General features: G+C 38.4%; 1 protein-coding gene across 1 annotated transcript; it reads right to left on the bottom strand.

The window, feature by feature from the left end:
* On the bottom strand, window positions 8843-23690 carry LOC109724249 (BTB/POZ and MATH domain-containing protein 1). Its single transcript, XM_020252998.1, has 4 exons — window positions 22992-23690; window positions 13952-14300; window positions 12340-12616; window positions 8843-9325 (listed from the first exon to the last, which is right to left on the bottom strand). Exons 1-4 carry the CDS (start codon window positions 23444-23446, stop codon window positions 9150-9152), a joined length of 1257 nt encoding a protein of 418 aa, XP_020108587.1. The 5' UTR covers window positions 23447-23690; the 3' UTR covers window positions 8843-9149.

Raw genomic sequence — 24745 nt, 5'->3', positions numbered from 1 at the left:
CCTACGGCGGTGCATCGTTTCCCGTGAACAAGACAATCGATTAGCAGCTCGTCGACAACCTGGGTCGAACAAAGAGACCACTAACCCGGCTCAAAAGCGCAATAGGCGAAAGTCAAACAAGGACGTCTATTTCGTCACTCGGCTAATAAAAATAATGTTGCCCGCCAACATAAACACAACTTGGTCGGAATAAACCATACTTGAGTCTGCCTCTATAGTCCCGTACTTAGAGTTATGACACAATCTCCATTACCTTCGCCACAACTCACAAGTCTCCGTCTCTCCGAGCCTTAATTCTCCTATGGTTTTCACTACTGGTCTTCTAGGTATGTATAAACATTTTTTTTCATTTTTACTTTATGCTAAATAAGATAAAATAAAATATACTGTCAAGCCGCGACCGCAACCACAATTTGGAACGGGTCGCGCGCGCCGACGACCGCCGAAGCGGACCGGGAATTCCCCCTGTACGACGGACAGAGTTCCCCAGTCGTCCAAGCGCACATCCAAACAATCAAGAATGGTTCCAACACACCACAAACCAACAGACGAACGGATAATAATCCAGATGGCATAAGGAAGGTATAAATTACATAATCTACTGCTAATACAGATACATCATTCACATCACAATTATACATAAGTTTCAGTTTAGATTTTAAACTCTCCAAATTACAATCTTACTATTATCCAGAGTTTATAAGTTTGAATACTTTTCTTTTCTTGTCTTCTTAGACCTAACCTAGACTGTCTCAGGGTACTGCTCCCTCGGTCTCTGTGTGGGGCGCTATCTAACTGAGAGGCTACGCCCTCGACTCGCGCGCAAGCGCCGCCCAAAAAAGACACCCCTGAAAACCCAAAACAAGTGGGGTGAGAACAACTCCATGGTTCAGTGGGTAAAGCCACCAAGAGAAAAGCTCCGGACGCATAGGTACGAGAGAGCACTACACATGTATAGTTAACGATATACACAGTATATATTATCTACTTCAACTTGAATATAGACAATGCCTCACAATATGCGATATAAAAATCCATGCAACAAACTATAGATCAATTTGAAATTCTAATTTTACTTCGCCATAACTTTACCTCTAAGGTTTCCATTAACATTAGGATCATAACACTACCACTAAGTTCTAAGGTTTTATATTACCCTTAGCTCAAAGCACTCTTGTCTCTAGGCTCTAAGGGTTCTCTACCCTATATAGCAACACCACGCATCGCTTCGAGTCAATCATCGGATAGTCGCGACGTATGGCTGGGTCAACAGCCTACCGCACTCTCTCTGACTCAGCCTCTACGGCGAACTCGTACGCACACCTGAACAGCTCGAGCCACAAGATTGACATCCGTGGGATCGGGGTTGCACTTTACCAGCGTGAGGCTCGAGACATGATACGTCCGGCGGCGAACGGGCCTCGCACGCACACCCAACAACCGGATGTAGACCCAGTCACGCTGGAGGCACCGCTCGTACTTACCCAGCATGGATTCAGTCTATCTGGCGACAGATGCCCTCAATGGCTTAACCATCCGGCGCGAAATCGTCGCCAAATACCACGACATGGTTCAGCCGCCGGGCGGTGATCTCATATGATCGCCCCAGTCTAAGCCCACGTAAACCAGCTCGGCGGAGTCGTCGCACGACGCCCTAGCCTGTCGCAGGCTCATAATCCTGGGATTTCCGGAATACTTTCACAGGTCCGAGGGTCAATAACAACGCTATACTGTCGACCTACTCTTATCCAGTGGCTATACACTATATACCCTCATACCTAGGTTCAATACTGCTAGGTTCTAAGTGTCATGTCAACTTAACTAGATACACTGCTAGTTCTTAGTATCTCGCACTAGATGTCCACTTCTAGGTTTACTAGTTAATCTAGGTTTTACTAAACTAGGTCAAATCCAACGCCACGTGGCTAGATGTTCGACTCTCGGTATTAACTAATCAACCTATGTTCTTTAACACTAGTTGATGCCACTCGATCTATACGACAACGCTAGTTGTGCCAATCAACTCTATTTGACAGCTAGAGTTATCATGTACTTACTTAGCCCTCATGATGCTACTTTGGCATTCTCTACGTTTAATAGCATTATATACATGGCTATGCTCATTTATGCCTCTACTTAGGATTTCCCTCTATCATAATTAGTACATGCATTTTTAACGTTAACTAGCATTAATTACTTAGCAATGCCTTTCATTTAGCATTTTGCATGCTTATATTAATATGCTCTCTCTATTACATTTACTAGCATGGCTCTATGCATGCATTATTTATAACAATGCATTTAACTATGCATTATTATCATCATGCATTCGCAATTATTGCTTGCATTATTTATTTATCATGCTCCTCATGCATTCTTTACTTTAGCTTGCATTTACTCTCTATGCATATTTTATTAATGCCCTTTAGTCCTTGTCTACTGCCATGCATCAGACATGAGATTACATTGCTAAGACATAAAAGGGCGACTAGTCGCTTCGGTAAGATACGCCACCTTGATCTCGGCGTTCCGATTGGCTTGTGACCTTGCAATCGGCCTCCGGGCACATTGCGCACCGTTTGGGCGACTCTTGCGCGACTGTCAACGAAGACGCTCCGAATCACGCGATCGTCTTTTCCGGTGCTATCCTTGACTCCCAAGATGCTCGTCTCGGATCTCACGATTTTTAGATCACACTTATTCCGCGTGCTGCGGGCTGATGCTGTACCAAACCGACCGTTTCGTCAATAATTGCGTGGACACTCGTCGGATTGTCGAGCGAGCGTTTCAACGGCGTTCGTTGGTCCCAAAATAGGTTTTCCAAGTGGTCAAATAGATCAAAACCCCATATGAGGCAAACCCCTCTTTGGACCTCGCCCTAATATGAAATCCAATACTCCGATTTCGATCTATAAAACAGGCAAAAGAAGCCTTGTCGCAAGTTCTTAGAGCTATTTAGGACCCTTAGAAACGCGTTCAATAGGGTGTTTAGAACACAACCCCTAGAAATCCACATTAGAGATATGCAAGAAACACATGGATTATGTGTTCTAGGGCCTCTAGAGTTTTCTAAAACGCTTGGTAGGTAAGAGATCAAACCAAGATCTAGGGTTTTAACCCATTCTACCAAAATGCTACCATGAGAGGTTGGAGCTTTACCGTCTCCTAAAGCTCCAAGGGAGAGAAGAAGATAAAGAGATGGTTATGAGTGCTGATCCTTTCCTCTCTCATCTTTCCTTCTTTTCTTCTTCTTCTTTTTTTCTCTTGCTCTTTTTCCTTCTCTTTTCTTGCAAACGGCCGGTTGAGGGGGTAGAGACAACGAGAAAGAGAGAGAGAGAGGGAGAGATCTGCTGTGAGGGGAGGGGTTAGGGCTATTTACATTAGGTACAAATTTCTAATAATACCCCTCCAATCTTTATAATGCATGCAGACCTAATTTTGGTGGCCTGTCGCGCTCCTTGTAGCCGGTAAGGTTCTTCTTTGTACCGGTAAAGCCTGGCAAGACAGCCCAACCGAGAGCTGGCTCTCTCGTTGAGTAGTGCTGTCGGCCGGTACAAGACCCCTTTGTTCGCGGGTTTTTAAAAAAAAGCAAAGGCAGCTGGCAGCTCAGCCGAGTATTTGCTAGTTGTACCGGTCAAACATTGGGCTTGTACGTACAAGCACCATCAGAATGTCATTTTGACTTCGTTTCACTCTCATTTCGCGCCGTTCGATGCAAAACCCCTTCAACTCTTTTTAAGCTTACTTTTAGCCTTCCAACAGTGTTGGATGATAATTGGGCTTGTCATCCATCTTCTTTGCGCATATTTTTAGTCGGTTTGGCCTAAAGTTCAATAACTCTTCAATTCGCGAACTACTCGGGGGTTACATTCTTCTTCTTTTTCTCCTTTCGGGAGACTTGCTCTGATTTTGGGCATCATGAACTTATGTGCCCTGTTTTTATACAATTGTAGGATTTTTCCCATCCTTTTGAAAAAATGTGATTTACATTACCTTTGCCGGACACTTAGCTCTATGTTTTCCTTTGTATGATCTTCTTTAATTTTTCTGGTAAGAAGTGACGATCTCGTCGTCAGTCGCCTTGTCGGAGACCCCCCCTGCACTGAACCCCCCCCGCCCCCCCCCCCCCCCCCCCCCTCGCCTCCATCTCCCTCGTAGAGTGAGCTATATTTTTCGTTTCGGTATGAATGATAGAAGTAGAAGGCTCGTCTTTCAATCGTACTCATAGTCATAAGAGACCCTATGAGTTACTTGCCAATGCAAAATTTGTCGGGTCGCGCATCTCTGAATAGCCCCAGCCGACTTTGGTTCCCATGGTCCATTTTGAGGAAAACTTCTGAGTATTTTTCTAAATAAGATCTGCATCAGAAAAATCCATTCTCCGCCAAAGCGCTTTAGACTATTATGATATTGGTAATCTAGTATACATATCAGCTTATACTTTTCATTTGGTTTGAACAAACATTTCATATTCGCAGAGTAAGCATATTTTATCTTAGACCTTTATACTGATTCTACTCACCCCACTCGTAACAACGGCTATTTTATCCCGAAATTTTCCTTTTTGCAGTTTTGCATGTAGAAATTCGGTTGAACTCGTTGAGTCAAGAGCAGACAATGAGAGCGTTATCGCTCTTAGAGTCAAATTAAATTACTTTGTCATTGCCTTCACGTGCTAGTTGCCGTGGTAGGCTTAGTATACCGCATCTTTCTACAATGTCCCCAAGCTCAAAATCTAGGGATTGTAGAAAATTTTCATGAACCGCACCTTCCATAGGTGTAGTATACTCCCCCATTAAAGAAAGGAGGACGAGCGATGGATTGACCTTCATTAGGCGTGACAATGCCATCTAATCACGAGACAGTTAGTCTGCAACAGTGAGAACTGCGCCTCTGATACCAAATGAAGGATCAAATGGCAACGTAAAGGGGGGTGATTGTTGAAAACTAACAACTCACAGTAATAATTAAATCAAGAAAATAATTGCAACAACTCAAATAAAAGAAGAAAATGAAAGTCAGGATAACACGAGATATTGATTGTATTCCTGTTCGCCTCTGCCTACTGCAGTCGAGTCCTTCTTCTCCCGAGTAGACGATTTCACGTATCACTTGAGCCTTTTGAATACGCGGGCAAGGACCAAAGCCGCTTACAGATCAACACAAAACTTCTTTTACAATCTCTCAAGAAAGCTCACAATTACAACTCATATGAACCAATTTAGGACTTAGAAAAATTTTCTGAGTGTGTTCACAGAACACATCACGGCCCGAGCCGCCCTTTAAATAGCACTAGCCCATCATTTAAAGGAACAAAAGCGATAATTAGACATTAATTGATCTCAATTTGACATTTTAAACCATATTTGCAATGGCATTTGAGATTAATTCAAAAAATTAAATTCGAAATTCGATATACCATGATTTCAAAACATTTGAAATATTACTATATTGAAAAGCTCAATTTGAAATTAGTACTAATTTAAATAAATTCAAATTCATACCGAAATTTGCAAAATCATTTTAGTAAATATACTATATGAAAAGCTCATTTGAATTATATAATTTATAAATCCTTTTAAATTAATACACTACATGAAACTTTTGAATTTCGATGTCCCATTTGTAAAGCTTTTAATACAATACTTATAAAACTCATTTATATCATATTTCCATGTTTTTAAAATTCATACTATATTAAATCAATTTGAATTATACATATCATAAAATCTTTCATACATATTAAAATATGGCTAATTTTGAGCATTAAGCTCAATCAACCAAAGTGAATGTGTCACTTGATATGTTGACAGCCGCTTCAAATCGATAAATGTATAGAATGCGTCCAATTTTTGTTTGGGCACTTGTAGTCCTAATTTGGTAAAATTTGATCTGTCTGGGCCAATTGATAATTTGATTGAATGGTTACCTTTGATCAATTCCGGTTCAGCTTGAGCCACTTTAAATTCAACTATAACCTGAAATTGCTAAATGACAAATTAAATCCAATATTTGTTTGTTATCATCAAAATTTATTATTGGATAAAATCCAACAATTGGCCGGCGGGGGAGACTCCAACAAGGTCGGGACGACGCCGGTGACGGACCCAGAGGCAATACAGCCTCGGCCAGGCTCTGACCCGAGAGAAAGAGAGAGAGGGGGATGGAGAGAGAGATGGATGGTTGCTCGGCGGCGGCCGGGGCTCAGCCGGCGGCGGCCGGGGGTGCACGGCTAGGGCGGGAGAGCAAGGTGAAGGTGGCAGGGGCGACTAGCGTGGCTGGGGGCTGGCAAGGGTTAGGGTTAGATGGAAGAAACCCTAAAATACATATAAATCATGGTGCAACTTCGCGAGTTAGCCCCCCCAAACTATAGTATATAATACTAAGTCCCTCCCGGTATGTGTAATATGCGCGAATAGCCCTCCACGTGCGATCTCACGTGAAACGGTACATAAAATATTGCAACTTTTGCGAAAATACCATTTTGCCCTCACTAACCTCAACTCGATCATCGTGCAATCTCCGTAGATTCGTTCGTCAGATTTGCGAACGGATCACACCAATGCGATCAGCACGACGGAGACAACAAAGCTACGATTTCGTTTCATCTCGATCGCTCTCGGATTCGCGACGAAATCCGTTCCAACTCTCCAACGGAAGAAACTATGCACAAATACATATAAAACATGTATTTTCGGATTTCCTCAAAATCCGCCAGCGCCATTAGTTCCACAACAGTTGAACCGGTCGAAACGAGATATTGGACTACTATGAACGGTGTCCGATACGTGCCAGAAGCCAACTTCCCACCGTGACTTCTCCAAAAAACCGAGTTACTATTCACTTTAAGTAAACTTGGAAATCGCGTAGAATCTCAGTTCTAGCTCGGTTTCTCCTGAAACTTGACGAGTGCTTTTGTAATTAAATTACACAGAAAAATATCATCAACTGAGAGTTTAGCTACACTACCAAAATCTAGGTCCTTACAAAGATGAAGTGCTCTTTATGAGACAATGAACTAGTGAAAGCCACGTGGGGTTTGGGGACTATGCTCTAGTATGGACTGGGACTAGTGGATATGCCGAGTGTGCCATCTCACTGTAGAGCTGAAAGTCCATGTATGATTGGAGCAGTAATGATCGAGCGATGCACTAATGATATTGCTTCCAGGTAATGCCGGTGATTGGATCAAGGAGAATTCCACTGTAGGAATGGTAAATGTAAAAGGGAGTCGTACATGGTGACGTAGACTCTTAAATGGCCAGGATAGTAGAGTGGCACCTTGTGGAGCCTTGTGTGAATTGAGGAGTCTGCCAGTGCAATTTGTGTGGTGGTGGATCATTTGACTAGTTGGTTCATCCTTGTCCGATCCACACCACGGGGATAAAGGGTAGTCCTGATATAATATACCAATCCCCCGGAGTATCGTGCCTAACGTTGGTCAAATTGGCCGAAGTTTGGCGAGGGGGCCATTGGAGAAGTTCATGTATTGTCCTGAAGGTTTCAAAGTTGTTAGAAGTGACTTTTCGGAGTGTTTGAATGTTTTCGGCACAATCAAGCGCGAAAATGGACTCCGAAAAATTAAAACTACAAATTTTGTATTGAGTACCGGTACTGGATTCAGGGTACCGGTACGCAATACGAAGTGCAGAAAAATCAGCTCTCAAGTTTTGTGGGCTTGAACCATGGATACCGGTACTAGTCAGGTTGAGTACTGGTACTAGAGACGGCATATCAGAACCCTATTGAAAGTCCAAAAATTCAACATTCGAGTTTACAGGAACCATGTTCGAGGTACCGGTACTGGATGCCCGCGTACCGGTACGCAGCTCTGCGAGATGCAGAATTTGAATAGGTTGAACCATGGCAGAATACTATGTTGCTTAGTGCTAATCGCTTAGTGCTAGGTTGAACCACGGCTTAATACTATGTGGGGATAGAACGAGAGGGAGCCTCTTCAACCATTCAAGGGCAAAAGGATAAGTATTAAAAAAAAAAAAAAAAAAAAAAAAAAAAGAATAGAAATTGGTATTTTTCTCCCTTTTTCTTATTTACAGTAGGTTTGGATATGGAATTTTCAAAGAATTTTAAATTCTGATCATTTTAAACCAAAAGGAACCAGCTTGTTCCCCCGTATCCTCCTTATTCCTCCCGTATTCGAGCTGTATCCAATATATTTTTTATTTTTAAAAATGTCAAATACTTCATTCTCGTATCAGACACTTATCAAACTCGTATCGATATTCGATACATGTCGGTTCCAAGTATAGCATGAAATCTAAAGTATTCGTGCCTCATAACTTTCCTTATATCACTCATCATGTGATTTCAATAAAATTTGTAATAGCTTATATGAAGAATAAAAAATCTCACTAATTTACATCTTCCAATTTTGTGATTGATCTTGCTAGGTTGTTCATCATGTCTACAGGGAGACAACAGGGGGAGATTCATGACCATGATGACACGGCCGAAGATGTCGACTGCCTAGTTGGATCTTCTCAGCATTGCCCTGGTCAAGGATAGAACTGATGATATTGATGTTACCGCTCTTAATAAATTTGGTTTACAAAATGAGTGATTTGCAAACAAATGATAATTATGTCAATTCAAACACCCTTCGCGAGCAGAAGTTTCACCCATAAACAAAAGGAAGCCTCCAACATTTATTAGCCTCCCCCGTGATAGCATGGTAGCCAACATATCTGAGTCACTCGGGTTAAGAAAGACAGTACGTTGGTGTTGTTACACCCTCAGAAAAAAACCATACTCGTCAACGAGAGATTGTAAAAGCACTCTACTTGCTTAAAGCATTTTTGGAAAACATAAGAAGGCACAAGACTTGGGAAAGCAATATAATTCCAGCACACTGATCAATATAATTCCAGCACACTGATCATCTCAATACATACTCTAGCATAATTCATGATTGCTAGTTACCGCAATATAAATCAGCATGTCTTTGAAAGTAGATGCAATTAGCCAGCAAAGTAGAACAATTACACACAGGTATTTAGGTGCTACAACGAGTTTTGTAACTTGGGCACTAGGAAGAGCACCACAAGATGAAAGACTCTTTACAGGAAAAGTAGGCGGGCAAAGAACAGAGAGTAACTTCTGGTGAGCTAGTAATTTTCGGGACATGATTTTTATATCCGGGGCTTCACCCGCCTCCCGTTCACATCGCTGCCGTCAAGTGTTTCGCTTGCATACAGGCAGGGGCTCACGGAATGTTCTCCCACCTTCGCCACATACTCCAGCAGCTCCGTCAGAAGAGAGGGGCAACTCAGCTTCAGGTATTCAAAACCATCAGTTTGCATCACAGCTGAAGAAACCAATGACATGATTATTAGCGTATATTCTTTCTACTAGTGGCAGCAAATTTTCAGGAAAATAAAAAACCACTCAATTAATTAGGTCATACTATGCACATTGTGCGATTTCAATGGTAACTGAGTCATATTTCTGAACTCTAATAACAAACTTGTAAGGAAGAAGTAAAAGAAACCACAGAGATGAGCTGATGAGTTGGGAATTTAAGCATATCCAACACAAATTAAGGAAAGCATCATTCAAAAATAAATTGACTGAAACCATTAAACATGGAATGGACTTCAGCACATTTCCAGCAAAAACCAAAAAGTGCATTGGTGTGTAGCAACCATCTTGGCAGAAACTACTTTTATGAGGGGAAGACCAAAAGAATGAACTACAACTAGTCGACTCCAACTAGTCGACTTTATTGTGCTAGCTGTTCTTGAAAAATTTTATATGGTTTATGTAGCTTATATCCGATGTCAATATTGACTTCTGCAATGCTAGATATTTGACAGGCACAATAAAAGATGTGACCGCCAATAAACTCTAAAATAAAAATACAATCTGTTGTGTGTGGACATGCAAACTCTCACTAAATTCTAAAATAGAAAAACAATCTGTTGCACATGACATAAAGTGGTCAGAATGCTGTGCAAGTTTAATGGTCGGAATGCAAAAACCCCGGACGCCACTGATTGGTTTCACTAACATGAACTACAAAGTGGTCCCAATCAATGTTGATCCATAACTATACTCCCCGTAAATAAGAACATTTGTTTGCATGGGAACGAAGGCTTGAATATCTAAACAGCCAACACTTTGTTCGCTATATCTCTCAAAATTAGTTAATGTAAGAATAAATGCATGCTCTGCACTAGAAACAACACATTTCCGCTTAATAGCTGTCTTTATGGGTTATCTATCTAACAAAACACTCGCAAAATGTTCCATTGATATTTGATTTAAAGTAACAGATATTGACCAACAAAAATGGAATATAATATGGATGCGTCCAGGATAGTACATGGATACTCTGAAGAAAGGATCTATAGTCCACTAATTAAGATGATACCTATTATAAGGAAGCGATCTGTACTCAAACTAGAGAGAAACTATAATCATTCATAATCATTCACTTGGGAATGCTGAGAAAATTCATTGTTTCGAGGATGCAAATTCGTAATAATCATGATCCATAATAAGTCAATTCTCTTCTATTTCTTGTATCTTTCATCATTAATACTTCTACACATGTTAAAGGCATTTTTTTTAAAGAGTCTATTTTCTTATATTTATAATTAATTTTTTATATTTTAAAAGCTAAACTGCATATGAACCCACATACCACATATACGCCTTATACTGCATATTCGCTATGCGGTGGGCTGACCGCCCGTATAGTGCATACCACTTTTTTTAGAACATTGATATAAACGATTAAGTTTAGGCTGTTTTTTTTTTTTTAAAGAGATAGGTAGCACACTACCCGCTTCGTTTATTTCATTTAGAAATAAACTTAACTAGAAATGTGAATCAACTAGGATTCAAACTTGAGACCTCGGGTACCAACCACCAAGGCCTTTGCCACTTGCTCTAGGGACGGTCAGTAAGTTTAGGCTGTTCATAGAGAATAAAGTATGTTATGACCTTAGACAGCCTTTTCAGTATATTGCTTTAAATCTGTTCAGCTTAGGAGAGAGAGGTTTTGAGCAACAATGATGAGCTGCGAACATGCATACACAACCAATCATTTATGGTAGCCCTATTGCTTAAGCAGTTAAGCCCACTCATACTATCTACAGGCAAATGTGACACACACTGGCATGTTTAAAAAAATGAATTTAAAAACCAATCCTCCAAGTGGACCAGTGTTCAAACAAAATTATAGAAGCATTATTACCATATAGGTACGAATTAAACACACCTATCATATAGTTATCAATCTCACATCATAAAGAAACCCACCAATTATGTAAATCCACAATTCAGTTCGTGCATAAGCTACATTAGAGAAGCCCTAATTTAACATTTAGGGCTAAATTAAAAAGTGCTAAAAGTAAACAAAAGAAATGATTTGTAGGTTCAAAAAAGAAATTATTTGAACAACTCATAAGAAGGCTAACTTATCACAAATGCTCAATGGTTTGACAACCTTGAGCGTACAAGAAGCTTCTAACAGGGCATAACAACTATCTGACTTAAATAACCATATTCAGAGTTTGTACTTCACAATGTTACTGACACGTATTTGACTTTAACCAAATTCAGAGTTCAACTTTATAATGTTACTCAGCTAAAGGTAGGCCAGGATGTTCTGAAAAGATTGTAAATTATCCACTAGCAGAAGAATAGGTTTGCTAGATAAGCATCAGTTGAGCATGTCTCTTTCAAATAATGGATCAGTTAGCACCGTGTAATAAGGCATCCAAGAATCAAGCTTCCAATACTCTTTCTTTATTTCTGAACAAAATCTTAATGTGTTAGATCATGTTCAGTGATCCAGTTCGTGATAAAAACACACTAATCCACATGCCCAACTGCCATTTAAAATGTTGCAATTGAAGTCTTGACATTGAGCAAGTTATTCGCAATGGGTGTTCTATAAAATCTCAAATATCATGTTGTTCACCATACATCCTTAACAAGAATAACAGATTGAACGATAGGGGTGACAAAAGGATCTACAGTGCTTCATCGATATGACTAGAGAAAGAAAATGACAATTACGATTATCTGCTATACAACACAAATAAATACCAAGTAAAACATAAAAAATCGAGAAAGACGGTGACTTCTGAACCTTCTGCTATCTATCCCCAAGTTATGCATTTGTTTTGATTGACCATTAGACATGTACGTCACAAAATAAACAGCATAAATACTAAATTAAGGCACAGAAATTTAAAACAATTCTACTTACTCTCAGCAACTTAAGCTAATTTCAACCTACAAGAATGAGGGATGCATTAAAAAAAGTGACAATAGGTTTATCTTGCTCTACTGGGAAATATTCTATCTTACCTCTGAGATTTTCAGGCAAGGCAATAAATTTCAAGCAAACTGCTTTAAGCTGATGACAATGGTGCTGCTCAGCCAACGCCAAAGTGGTTGCAACTGTGTTTATAGCAACATCCTCGCATAGCTTCGTTTCGCAAAGCAACTTTAGTCTCTCCAAGGCATATCGGTCTGCCGCTGCAAGCAAATGCTGAGCCATTAATGTGGACACCCACTTTGTGTTCAGGCCAGTTAGCTCTTCCATGTCTGGCAACAAATCCCAGTAAATGAAATGAAGTAAGGCCTGCAAAACAGTAAGCAGATTCAATTCGAACTGTCATATGATATATCAAAAAGGGCAAGAATACAAGGACTGTAACACTACGCTATCTCAGCAATCAAGTCAAGATGTTTAATTTAGAGTTTCATAATTTTCAATTAATCAGTAATGGTAGACGAACGTGCATTAAATGAAACCATACGGTGTGGAAATCACAGAAAACAGCAGCATTACCCAATAAAAACAAAAGAATCTATGATTTCCCAAGTTCACAGAACGTATGGAACTTGAATTAGGACAAAAGTATGGAATTTGAATTAGGATATCTCCAGGTGGTATTGGACAAATATCTCTTCCAACTGAACTTCACAGAATCGAGATTGAGGCTGTGTTGTTAAGAGGACACCTCATAGGTATCATGAAGGCGTAAAGGTTAAAAAATTTATTTGGGAAGAGTTGATATGTCAAACATATCTGAATAGACACAAATCATATATCAAACTGCTTTTATTAGACTACCATAGTGCATATGTGTGTATATAAGCACACTATAACACCTATTTCGATTTAATAGAGTTCCAAAAAAAGGGACGTAGCTGCATAGACATCCCATAACAGTTTGCATAACAAAGCCAGAGGAAGAAGAGGATGAGTAACCGCAGTTCAACTAGTTTGGTCATATGATTCAAAAAGATCAACTGAGAGGTTCCTGGTGCCCTCTAAAATAATAGGCAATGAGAAGTTACACTTCATAATTCCTGCCTGCTATTTATGGAAGCTCACACAAACTTAGATTAAATCAATTGAAACACCTGTAAAATAAGATGTTCTAGAGACATTTAAAGGTTTATCTAGGTCCACATTTTTCCTTCCTTGAAATTCTTATTTGATCTTCATGGGCATCTATTTCAACATGTTATAGGTCCAGCACAACCAAAGTCATCAATCAAAAGGTTTACTTTAAGTGCTCACTGAAACTGAACTTATTCACCAAAAGAAAAACAAAACAAAAAATAAAAAAAAAAACAACATGTAACTGCTGTTTTGACAAAGGTTGCTTCATGAAAAATTTTATCAATTATGAAAGCCATTTTCAACCAGATCTATCTACCGGAGAAGCAATCTCCTATTGTTATGTATAGATTACATTAACCTCAAAAAATCAAATAAGCGGCTCACTACCAGCAGGGAGGCTAATTGTCATTACTTCAGCAGGCAAATTTCAATAACAAAATTAAGCTGCATTTCTCCCAAGTTACAGTTCAAAACCAAACAAGCTATAACTCATTCAGAAACATATCAAAGGACAACATGATGCAGACAATGTATTAAATTAACAACGCAGTCAAAATAAACAACCTTAAAAACCGGAGCGTCCATGTCTTCAACTTTTATGCACTGCATGTTCTTGTCTTTCATTGGACCAAAAAGCTGAGCCCTGAAAACAGGCGACCTAGCTGCTAGAACCAACTTATGAGCAGCAAAAGATTCCCCATCCACTTCAAAAGTTACGTCAGTTCCCTTTCCACTTTCCAAAAGCTGGCCAATGTGCTGTGACATGTTAGATGGTGGTACTGCTATACTGTAGATCTTGGGTCCTTCAGTGCGCGATCTAACAACACCAACAGTACAATTAACCGAGAGGCAATCATCTCTAAGATAATCTGATGCCTCCAAGGCAGTTCTTTTGAAAAATCTCTTATAACCCCTGCACAGTTGAACAATACGCATAAGAAATTATGCGAAAAACTCATTCACAACCCATGTAATTCTGTCTAAAAAATAGAGCAAGCTTTACCGCCTAAATTAAACAGAGAACTAGAGAGAACAAGAAAAGCAACTTGTAGGACCATGATATGATAAATAATAGCTATGATAAATAAATTACAAATAACTTAATGGAGTTAAGAGATTTCGAAATTAGATTAAAAAGACAAAAGACAAAGAGAACCAGGATTTAGATTCACCAATACTCTAATTCACATACTAAATATTTTCAGTGAGAATTGCCACCCACATGGCTTGAGACCAACCACTCAAAGAATTCCCTCTCACTTGGGCTTTAGACTACAAACAGCACATAGTAGCTCAGAAACATATTTTACTTTCACAGAATTCAAATACTAAAAAGCACACCTTATAAATTTCTCACAAATCGTCACCCATCTACAACAAAATATTATCAGGATGCTCCAAAATCAATCATCCCAAATCGTCAGATATTGAAATATGAAAGAAAAGATGCTCCAAATATACAGTCTAAATAGATTAATAAAAACACCTTGATTTATAATTACAATCTATCAAGAGAAGGAAATGTTGTTCCAATTGTTCGGATGCCTGCTATACCTCGTTAATCAGATTTCGTCAAAATTGTTCAAATCCATGAACTTGTTGAAACAACAAAATATAGATTTGATTGCTACATTTTATAAATCCTTATTTCTCGTAATAAGCCTGTGAGTGTTTCATGCTCAATTCTATCTTTATTTTAACAGAAAATCAATAACGAGCAACTGGCGCAGCAACCTAAGACTTTGTTGCAATCTGAAGGATATCAAATTAAGAACTGACTATACCAGAGAAAGGGGACATTAAGTTCTCTCAGAAAAAGAAATATAAATAAATCAAGGATTTAAATGCCTATCAGCACGAGCCGTATCCACCGTGCCGTATCATGCCAACAAGGTATCCGCACAATACAGCCCCGACATAGCTCAAAACCCTCTATTCTTTAAATTAGTATGTAATTTTCTCAATAAAGTTCAAAAAATTTGATAAAGATACATAATAAACAATTAGAATATTTTGTTGCCAAAGAAAATAAATATTTCATGCCATTATGTGCTAGCACATATATATTTTTTTGTAACCGGCACGCATTGGCATAATCGGACACCCACCGTGCCAGCAAATTTCTAGCACGGCCCCATGCCACGGGACTGAAATCTTTGAGGTAAATAAAAGAGCTGACAAAGCAAACAATTTTTTGTCAACAATCTTCATCATATAATGAATTTATTTTGCCCCACCGGTTGTTATATATTTTAAGAAAGCAATATGACCAAAAAATGAAGTCTTGAAGCATTTGAACTCTTCTATCTACTATTGAAATAAAATTATTTGGTATCAAAGGATTAACCTCCACGATTTTTTTAATTCAATCAGATTCCTCTTTTAATTCAATCAGGATTAACCTTCACGAATTTTTTAATTCAACCAGATATTATCTTCCAATGAAATAGTACGTTAACTACCAATTTCTCCCAAAATATAAATCATCTTAGTGGAACGTTAGCTAGCCTAAAATAGATAATGTTCATCCAAAATCCCTAGAATAAGAAACAGCACAGATTCAAATAAATCACCTCAAATTATATCCCACAGACTTCTATGAGACTAGAAACAGATCAAAGGTTCAAAAGTGGATAAATTAGACCTAATAATAGTCTGACCTCTAAAATGCACTATCTTTTTAAGCCAATCAGAAATAGCATCTTAATCACAGAGGCCATTGAGATCAATGTCCAACCCATATATATACATAGAGAGAGAGAGAGAGAGAGAGAGAGAGAGCTACAATGCTACCGATAGCACCAAGCACTTGGTGCTACCAATGTTTAAAAAAGCCCAAGGCTCACCTAGGTGCAAAGGGCTGTTAGAGCCTAAGGGCAAGGCGCAAGGCGCAAGCGCGCGCCCGAGAGAGGTGAGGTGCACACTTTCAAAGAATGTTGAAATAACTAAGAAGTTCTTTACTATACTTTCTAATAATTGTTAAGTAGCACTAAATACTTTTTAAAATCATACTATCACAATAAATATTCTATAACTAACCAAATAACCACATTTTCGGAAAAAAAAATGAAGAAAAGAAAAAAAGCCAAGCAACATATATGATAATTTAAAAAAACGCCAAAATAACACAAATAAATGTAAAGAACAAATTATCTTTTTGCCTCCAAATAAAGGCCAACATAAAGGCAACTAGTAATTCAAAAACATATAGAAAACTTTGATTTGAAAAACATATAATTATAAGCACAAAATCATAAAAAAGTAACATGCATAAAAGTTTAAAGTTTCAAGCCAACAATCATTAAAAGGGCATAGGTTTTCAAGGCTCCAAGCCAAAATACGTCACACTAGAAATGTTAATTAGTCCTCATTCCTCAATCATCAATCATCAATTATCATCTTCATCACTTGATGAAGGATACTCCTCACCTTCGTCAAATTTGTTATTTGATGATTGTTTAGGGTTTTAGATTATGTTAGTTTAGGATTTCGAATTTATTTTTAGATGTTTCAACCCAATAGACCAATAAATAAATAGATACAAACACGTTAAAGCATATAGATCCAAATCCAAACCCGTTAGGATAGATATGAAGAAGGCGCGCCTTGATCACGCTTTGCGCCTAGCTCTAGGTGCACACCTAGGCTGCCTAGGCGCGCGCCTAGGCAACATCCCCCGCCTAGGGGCTGCCTAGGCGCTGGCCAATGAGCCTAGTGCCTAGGCGTGCGCCTAAGGCGCGCTTTTTTAAACACTATATAGTGCTACCAAGTTTTCGCCATTAGATCTACCCCTTTGAACCATTTCCACCTGTTAGATCATGCTATTCAACAAACCACCCACTCAACCCCAGGGGACCATTATCATCCTAACCACACATTGCTTCATCCAAGGGCCGAAAACCTAATAGCACCAATGACTTGGTACTATTAATAGTATTCTAGCCTAATTCTATATATATATATATATATATATATATATATATAGAGAGAGAGAGAGTCTATCTATATATATATATATAGAGAGAGAGAGAGAGAGTAGGGCTACTATACTCTTATGAGTATAAAGCCCTTCGTACTCATAAGTTGTTTTCGATGTTGGGGTTTTCGAATCAACGATCCACACCGTTAAACATGATCTAGAGTATTTGAAACTTCTAGAAAATAAATTTCGTAATTTTTTGAAATCATTATAAAGTCCATCAAGCGGATATAAAATGAACGGTCAAAATTGAACGATGTTCTAAAAATGGATAATCGGATCCTTAAATTTAAGATCGGGGTTATTGATCTTTATCTAGGTAATGAATAGAATTTTGTATCAAAAATTCGAGCTATTCCGATTCTTTTACACCGTTAAACTAGCAAATATTACATACCGGCCATTAAAAATTGTCAATTTTGTGAGCTATTGATTGTAAGGTAAATGATATCGAAAAATTATAAAATTTGATTTCTACAAGTTTTAAATGCTCTAGATAATGTTTAACGTTCTAGATCGTCGATTCGGAAGCTTTATCATCGAAAACAACTTATGAGTACGAATGCGATCGTACTTGTAAGAGTATAGTAGCCGGACTCTATATATATCCTTATGATGACCAGACTAAAATCTCTCTCTCTCTCTCTCTCTCTCTCTCTCTCTCTCTCTATATATATATATAGAGTGCGGCTAGGATGCTTATGGAAGCACGGAAGGCTCCGTGCTTCCACTTTGTTTTCGATGTTCGGACTTTCGAATCGACGATCGGCTCCGTTAGACTTGATCTAGTATTTGAAGTATCTAGAAAATAAATTTTGCGATTTTTCAATATCATTTGCATTGTGATCGAAGTGGCTCAAAATCAACGGCTAAAAATAAAAATCTTACAAAATAGGATGATATGACATTAAAATTTTAGATCAAAGTTATTGATCTTGTTTTATATGGTATAAAGAATTTTCTATNTCTTGTTTTATATGGTATAAAGAATTTTCTATCAAAATTTCATGCGATTTGGATATTTCTACACCGTTAAACTTGCAACCGGCTCACCACGGCCATTAAAATTATTGATTTTGAGCCCCTTCGATCACTAGGCAAATGATATCAAAAAATCACAAAATTTATTTTCTAGGTACTTCAAATACTCTAGATCAACTCTAACACGAAGACGATCGTCGATTCGAAAGTCCGAACATCGAAAACAAAGTGGGAGCACGGGGCTCCGTGTTCCATAAGCATACCAGCCTAATATATATATATATATATATATATATATATATATCCTTATGATGACTAGACTAAAACACTACTTGTTATCTTTATTAATCAATAACATAAATAACTAGACTAAAACACTACTTGTTATCTTTATTAATCAATAACATAAATAACTAAACAAACAAGTAGCGATAAAAGGGCACCCGCATGCCATGTAGTTTTTGGCCTAATGGCCCTAATCTACAATTAAGTTTTGATGATTACAAATAATTGTAATCTTGGAACTAACAATCTACCTTGAGTTTATACTTAGAGAACTCTCAATTAGAAGGATCCAAGAAGACCAAGTGCAAAAGAGAAGGGCTTCAACTTTGCGGAAGCTAGTTATGCTTCTAAGGTCAAAAGAACCACTATTTGATCCCTTTAGAGCTTAACTTCTAATATGATTCATTTATGTTTAGAGTTGGGAATATGAGCTAATTTGTAAACCTTGACCATCTAAAAGCACACATAAACCAAAATGGCACAAGGCCTAAATATGTGCTAAAAGAATATGCCAAAAGCCTATTTATCAAAGTCCAAAAGGCATCAAATCCTTCAATATTAAATTTCATCTCAAAACATAGCTTCGAACACAAGTTCAAGCACCCGAAAAGACATTTCGAGAGTCCGAAAATAAATTAAGGTCTGGGCTCCAAGTTATGGCATCCGAATTTCTTCCAAAGAATATAGTAGTAGTTTTGGGCGCCCGAAAGTTTTTCAAGGCGCCCGCCCAAAAGTCTGAAGTTTAAACTTGAAGCCCAAAATGATTTGACTCTGTCAATGCATTAATTATTTCGGAATTCGAATGCCCAAAAATCTTTCAAGCACCCGAAATTAAAAGGGTTGCGTGTTTAAGTCCTCTGCTCAAAACTGTGCAATCGTGACTTCAACGGATTCAAACACCCGAAAGTTGTTCCGAGCGCCCGAAACTACCTAGGTTAAGTCTGTAAAGTAGAAAACGCGATATTACAAGGGAGCGGGTGTGATGCCCCGCCTCCCAGGGTGTCACCCATCCTAGAGCTACTCTAGCTCTAACACGCTTAACTCTCTTAATCTCTTAGGCCTAGTCACCGCCCAAAATGCTATAGCCGAATTTGATAAACTCACAAACACCAAGCAATACGAGACTCGTCTCGCTCGCCTTAGCCGACTTTATGAGAAGTCGTGCTCCACCCACAACAATCATTAGCCAGAGAGTCGCGTTCTACCTACTATATGACCATAGTGCAGCCAAGATTCATCTCACACTTCCAACTATGACGCCCCAATTCCCCGGGGTCACATATTCTAGGACTAGTCTAGTCCTAGCACGCTTAATCCTTTTAATCTCTTGGGCCTAACCACCATTCAACATGCTATAGCCAGGTTTTTAGAAACTCGCAAGCACAAAGCAATGTGAGACTTGTCTAGGTATCTTTAGCCGATCTTGTGTGGAGCCACGCTCTACCAACAACAATCATTAGCCAAAGAATCTCGCTCTTCCCGCTGTATAACCCTGATTCAGCCGAGTCTCATCTCACACTTTCGACTAGTAATTGGCTCTGATACCAACTATGACGCCCCGCTTCCCAGCGAGGTCATCCATCCTAGAGCTACTCTTGTTCTAACATACTTAACACTCTTAACCTCTTGGACCTAACCACTGCCCAACATGCTATAGCCATATTAAGAGATTTAGCCCTCTTATATCTTTATATATATATAGGATTATTCCAAATCCTGGGGTCTCACAGCAGGCGCCAAAACGTTGTTTCAAAAGCTTGAAACAACATAATCACTGTAACGGGCAAATTTTGAATTTTAGCCATAAATTAAGAGGGCTTTGGTGTTTTAAATGCGGCTTGCTAAGCTCGAAATTGTTGTAATATTAAACTCTTAGCTCTATACTCTCTCTCTAAGCTTGAATGAACTTTGTGGTAACTGGTAAGATAAACATTTGTAAAAGAGAGAAAAAGATTATAATTGTAAGATCTTCTTGTGAAGAAGAAGAGCAAGTTGATGTAAAGGCTTGGTGCTTGCCCGAAAATTCTAGTGGAGATCCAACATTCTCTAGTGTTGACGAGTTGGTAGGGATGTAGGCAAAGAGCCGAACCTCGAAACAAATTGATCGACTCTATTTTCTTTACTTGTAGTGGTTTGCTTATCTTGCATTATTATTTTAGAAACCTAATTCACTCCACTTCTTAGGTTGTCATTTAGATCCTCAGTATTGAATTATCAAAAGATACTATGGTAAACATAGAAAAGAATCAATTATGTGAAACACAAAAGAAATCATATAACCTCCTAAACTTTTCTTAAAAAAAAAGCAGATTCTCTTTTATCAAGATGAAAGCAAACTGAACAAAGAATTTCAAAAAGAAAAAAAAGTGTCAAAATAATTCAACTTTTATAAAAGCATTTCACAATGTTTATCTTTGATACATCAACACTTTCATTCTATTGTTGAATTCCAAAGTTAGCTAAATTTTGGAACAAATTGCCTCCGATGAAACCAAATAGGTTGCTTAACAAGAGATATAATATTCATTTTATGCAAACTCAATAAACTTAAAATTTTCTCTAATTTGAACTACAAGCCAGTAACACTAAGTATAAAGGGTGCAATAAGAATTAAAACAAATAGCAGCAAAATAATTCAAATTTAGGAAAATATTTCACTGTTATCTCCGATATACAAACTCTTTCAAACTGTTGTTGAAATTCATGCTAAATTTCAAAAAATTGAGTCTGCAGCAACTCCAGGAAAGTAATTGAAGAAACAAGAAAAAGATATACTATAACCATTTTATATGAACTCAAAAACCTCCAAGTACTTTTGAATTTGAACTGCCAACTACATAAAAAGAGCTACCATGGTACCTAACAAGCAGGAAGACAGAAGCATGCCACAGTTTGTAGCTAAATAACTAGGAAGCAAAGCTCAAAAGTGGGAAGGAACCTAGATGAACCTAGAAGAGAATAACTTTCGTACAAGTCCATCGCATGATATGAAAAAATTATAAAGCACATAATACTACCATTTCAAGATTTTGTACATTACTACTACTAACCGGGATGCTGGCAAAACTCTTACACAACCAGAGATATCAAGAGAAAAAGTTAACTAAAACATATTTATGCGTAATAATTGCACAAAGCACATGCAAAAGAAAAAAACTATCAACTGAAATAACACATTCTCGATCTGGCTCTTTGTTCAAATGCCATGATGAGCTCCTATTTATATGTAAGAACCTGTTTGGTCTTTTTCTAAATATAATTTAGAGTTTAAAAATAAGAAACAGGTAGCATGACCAAAAAATGCCTAAGCATTTAACTTGCATTTTTTTTTTCCTAATGAGTTCACCTGCATCAAAAGCTTCTACCAAATAGCAACTATGCATAAAAAAGTGACATGTATAATAAATCAATGGAAGTTCTTTTGCTGTAGTATCCTTTTCTTAGCATAAAGCAAATAAATTATAAATAAGTAAACAAGATAGCAATTCTACATAAATCTGCAATCAAGACAGGAAAGAAGGCGAGACTTCATCAATAAAATAATGCAAGAAATTTCGTACTTTCAAATTCTTCCATCATATAGGACTCCATATCAAAAACGAAGGGAAAAAATTACATGTCAGGAACGAGTATAGATGCCATCTCACTGGTTCAAAACTAGAAATAATCTACTGTCTACAAAAAGCAATCCACAAGAGCACATTTGGGTTACATGAAATATATAACCTCCCTCTCTCCAAAACAGCCCATCCTATTTGCAGCACTAGCAGAAGAGAATAATGCTCATTAGAACAGCCAGTCATATGACACTCATCTAGCTCACTTCTTCATAACATTTTTCACTTCCATAAGCTAACTCTTACATCGTTCCCCTTCCATATCTACAATGCCTATGGCTTTGTGGCCAACTCCACCTCCCTTGTTTTCCCTCTATCAAAAGACATACCACTCACTTTCCTTAATACAGAATCTCAGTCCATGCAAGTGAACAACAACGCCTAAGATCTAAAAATGTTCACCAGAAAATCTGCTTTACAAAATCTATTTTCATCTAGATATGTCGTTGCACCACATACTTTAACAAAGAAGACTATCTCCTAAGATCTAACCAGAATTCTTCCCTCTATTAGGATCTAATCCAAGAAAAGGTCAATTGAGAAGCAGACCCAAGGTTCGACAAAAGATTGAAATCTTGCAATATTCCCAACATGCAACAGTTGTTCTACCTAAGTCAAGAACCAGACCAAATATTCAGTACGTAACAAATGATAAATTAAAACACCTCTTAATCTCTAGCATTCTTGGCATGCAAAGCATCATCATATCCATCTAATCCAAAGGAAAAGATCGCAGACTCACCACATGCTGCCGCGGTACTTGAGGGTGTACGGCCCACCCTCGAGGGACCGGCCAAAGTGTGTGTGCACCTTGTGCTGCCCCTTGCCGCTCTGGTCGAGCAGCGTGAGCTCGAATAGCGCCCGCACGTCGGTGCCCTCGCTGGCCAGCGCGATGAACAACGACACATATGCCGCGTTGTCCTCCGGGCTCTTCCCGTCCGGGTAGAAGTAGATGGCCCACTCGTACCCCCCCACCGTGAACGTGTCCGACGCGATGTACTTGCCGATGCCCATCCCCTTCGACAACGAGTACCCCGTGATCTTGAAGTGGTGGGAACCGTTCACCGTCTCCGTCACCGACGTCGACGCCGTTTCCTGGGGCGGCACCGCCCCCGCTGACGACGAGGAGGAGGCGCCGGCGCAGGAAGGGAAGGGCCTTGCGGAGGTACCACCGCGGCAAACCCTACCGGCGCCCATCGTCGGAGACGACGCTATCGTCGCGGCGGTGGCGAAGGGGATCGACCCGGATCGATCTAGGGTTTCGATCCAGGGAAAAAGATCGGATCTTTAGCGAAATTGCGGAGGGATTGTGCGAGATTGAGGGATCTAGGGTTTCGTCAGGCGAGGAAACTGAGGCGAAGAGGTCGGGGGAGATGGTTAGGTTTGGGTCGGGGAGAGAGAGATTTGAGATGAGTAAATTCAGATACGCTTCGCTTCTCCGTTCGCTATCTTTTAAAAAGGGTAAATTGCACCGCTAGTCCCTGCAAGTTTGGCCCCGTTTGATTGGCGGTATAAGCGGAAATAACAAAAATTATTTCTGCTATTTCGCTAAATAAAATAATTTGTGATCGAGATATTTTATTCCGATCAAATTTTACTATTTTCGGCTATTTCGAAATAGCTTGAAATTTATTATTTCATCATCATTTTGATGAAATAGTGCTATTCCATCACACCCTAATAATCCACATCGAATAGGAATAGAAATATGATTGGATATATAAAAGACATAGACACTAATAATAATAGCTGGACTTAAGCATTTTGGCCGGTATTTGGGCCCAACGAGCTATTATTGCTAGTGGACTAGGTCGTTACATTTGGTATCAAAGCCAATCACCAGCCGGAAATGTGTGGCAAGTCTCGGCTGAGTCAGGATCTAAAAGATAAGGTGATAGGTTACACGGGAGTCTGAATGATAAGGTGCTATACCAGGGTCTGGATGACAAGGCTAGCGAGACGAATCTCACATCGTCTGGTGATCTTGAGCTGTGTGTGTGATGGAACTGACGAGAACGTCTGGGCCTTAACGGGGGGAGTCTGTCACACCCCAACAATCCACATTGGATAGGAATGGAGATGTGATTGGGTATGTAAGAGACTTAGACACTAATAATAATAACTGGGTTTAAGTATTTTGGGTCGATGTTTGGGCCAAACGAGTTATTGTTGCTAGTGGACTGGGTCGTTATATAAATTTCAAATTTTATTAAAATTATAAATTAAATTAAAACTAAATTATATAAATATAATATATTATACATTATAATATATATTTTTATTATAAAATTATTAATTGTACTATATTAATACATATTATTTATATTTAAATATTAAATATTATAATAAATATTATAAATATTATTTTTTATTAAATTTAAGTTAAGTAGAATTTTAAAAATTATAAATTTATTAATAATAATAAAATTATAAATTTATTAAAAAAATTATTCTTATCAAATTTATAAATTTATTACAATAAATTATTTTTATTAA

This window comes from Ananas comosus, linkage group 18, assembly GCF_001540865.1.
Source record: "Ananas comosus cultivar F153 linkage group 18, ASM154086v1, whole genome shotgun sequence".
Lineage (NCBI taxonomy): Eukaryota > Viridiplantae > Streptophyta > Magnoliopsida > Poales > Bromeliaceae > Ananas > Ananas comosus.
The sequence above is the reverse complement of the archived record's forward strand: the minus strand, read 5'-3'. Positions and strand labels throughout refer to the sequence as shown.

Bases quoted from the DNA above. Each gene is read 5' to 3' on its own strand.
- LOC109724249 (XM_020252998.1), bottom strand. From the start codon at position 23,446: ATGGGCGCCGGTAGGGTTTGCCGCGGTGGTACCTCCGCAAGGCCCTTC. The intron at 12,617-13,951 runs GTTGTTTATTTT...ACTGTTTTGCAG, and splicing joins TGGACGCTCCGGTTTTTAAG to GCCTTACTTCATTTCATTTA. The intron at 9,326-12,339 runs GTAAGATAGAAT...TGGTTTCTTCAG, and splicing joins CTTGCCTGAAAATCTCAGAG to CTGTGATGCAAACTGATGGT.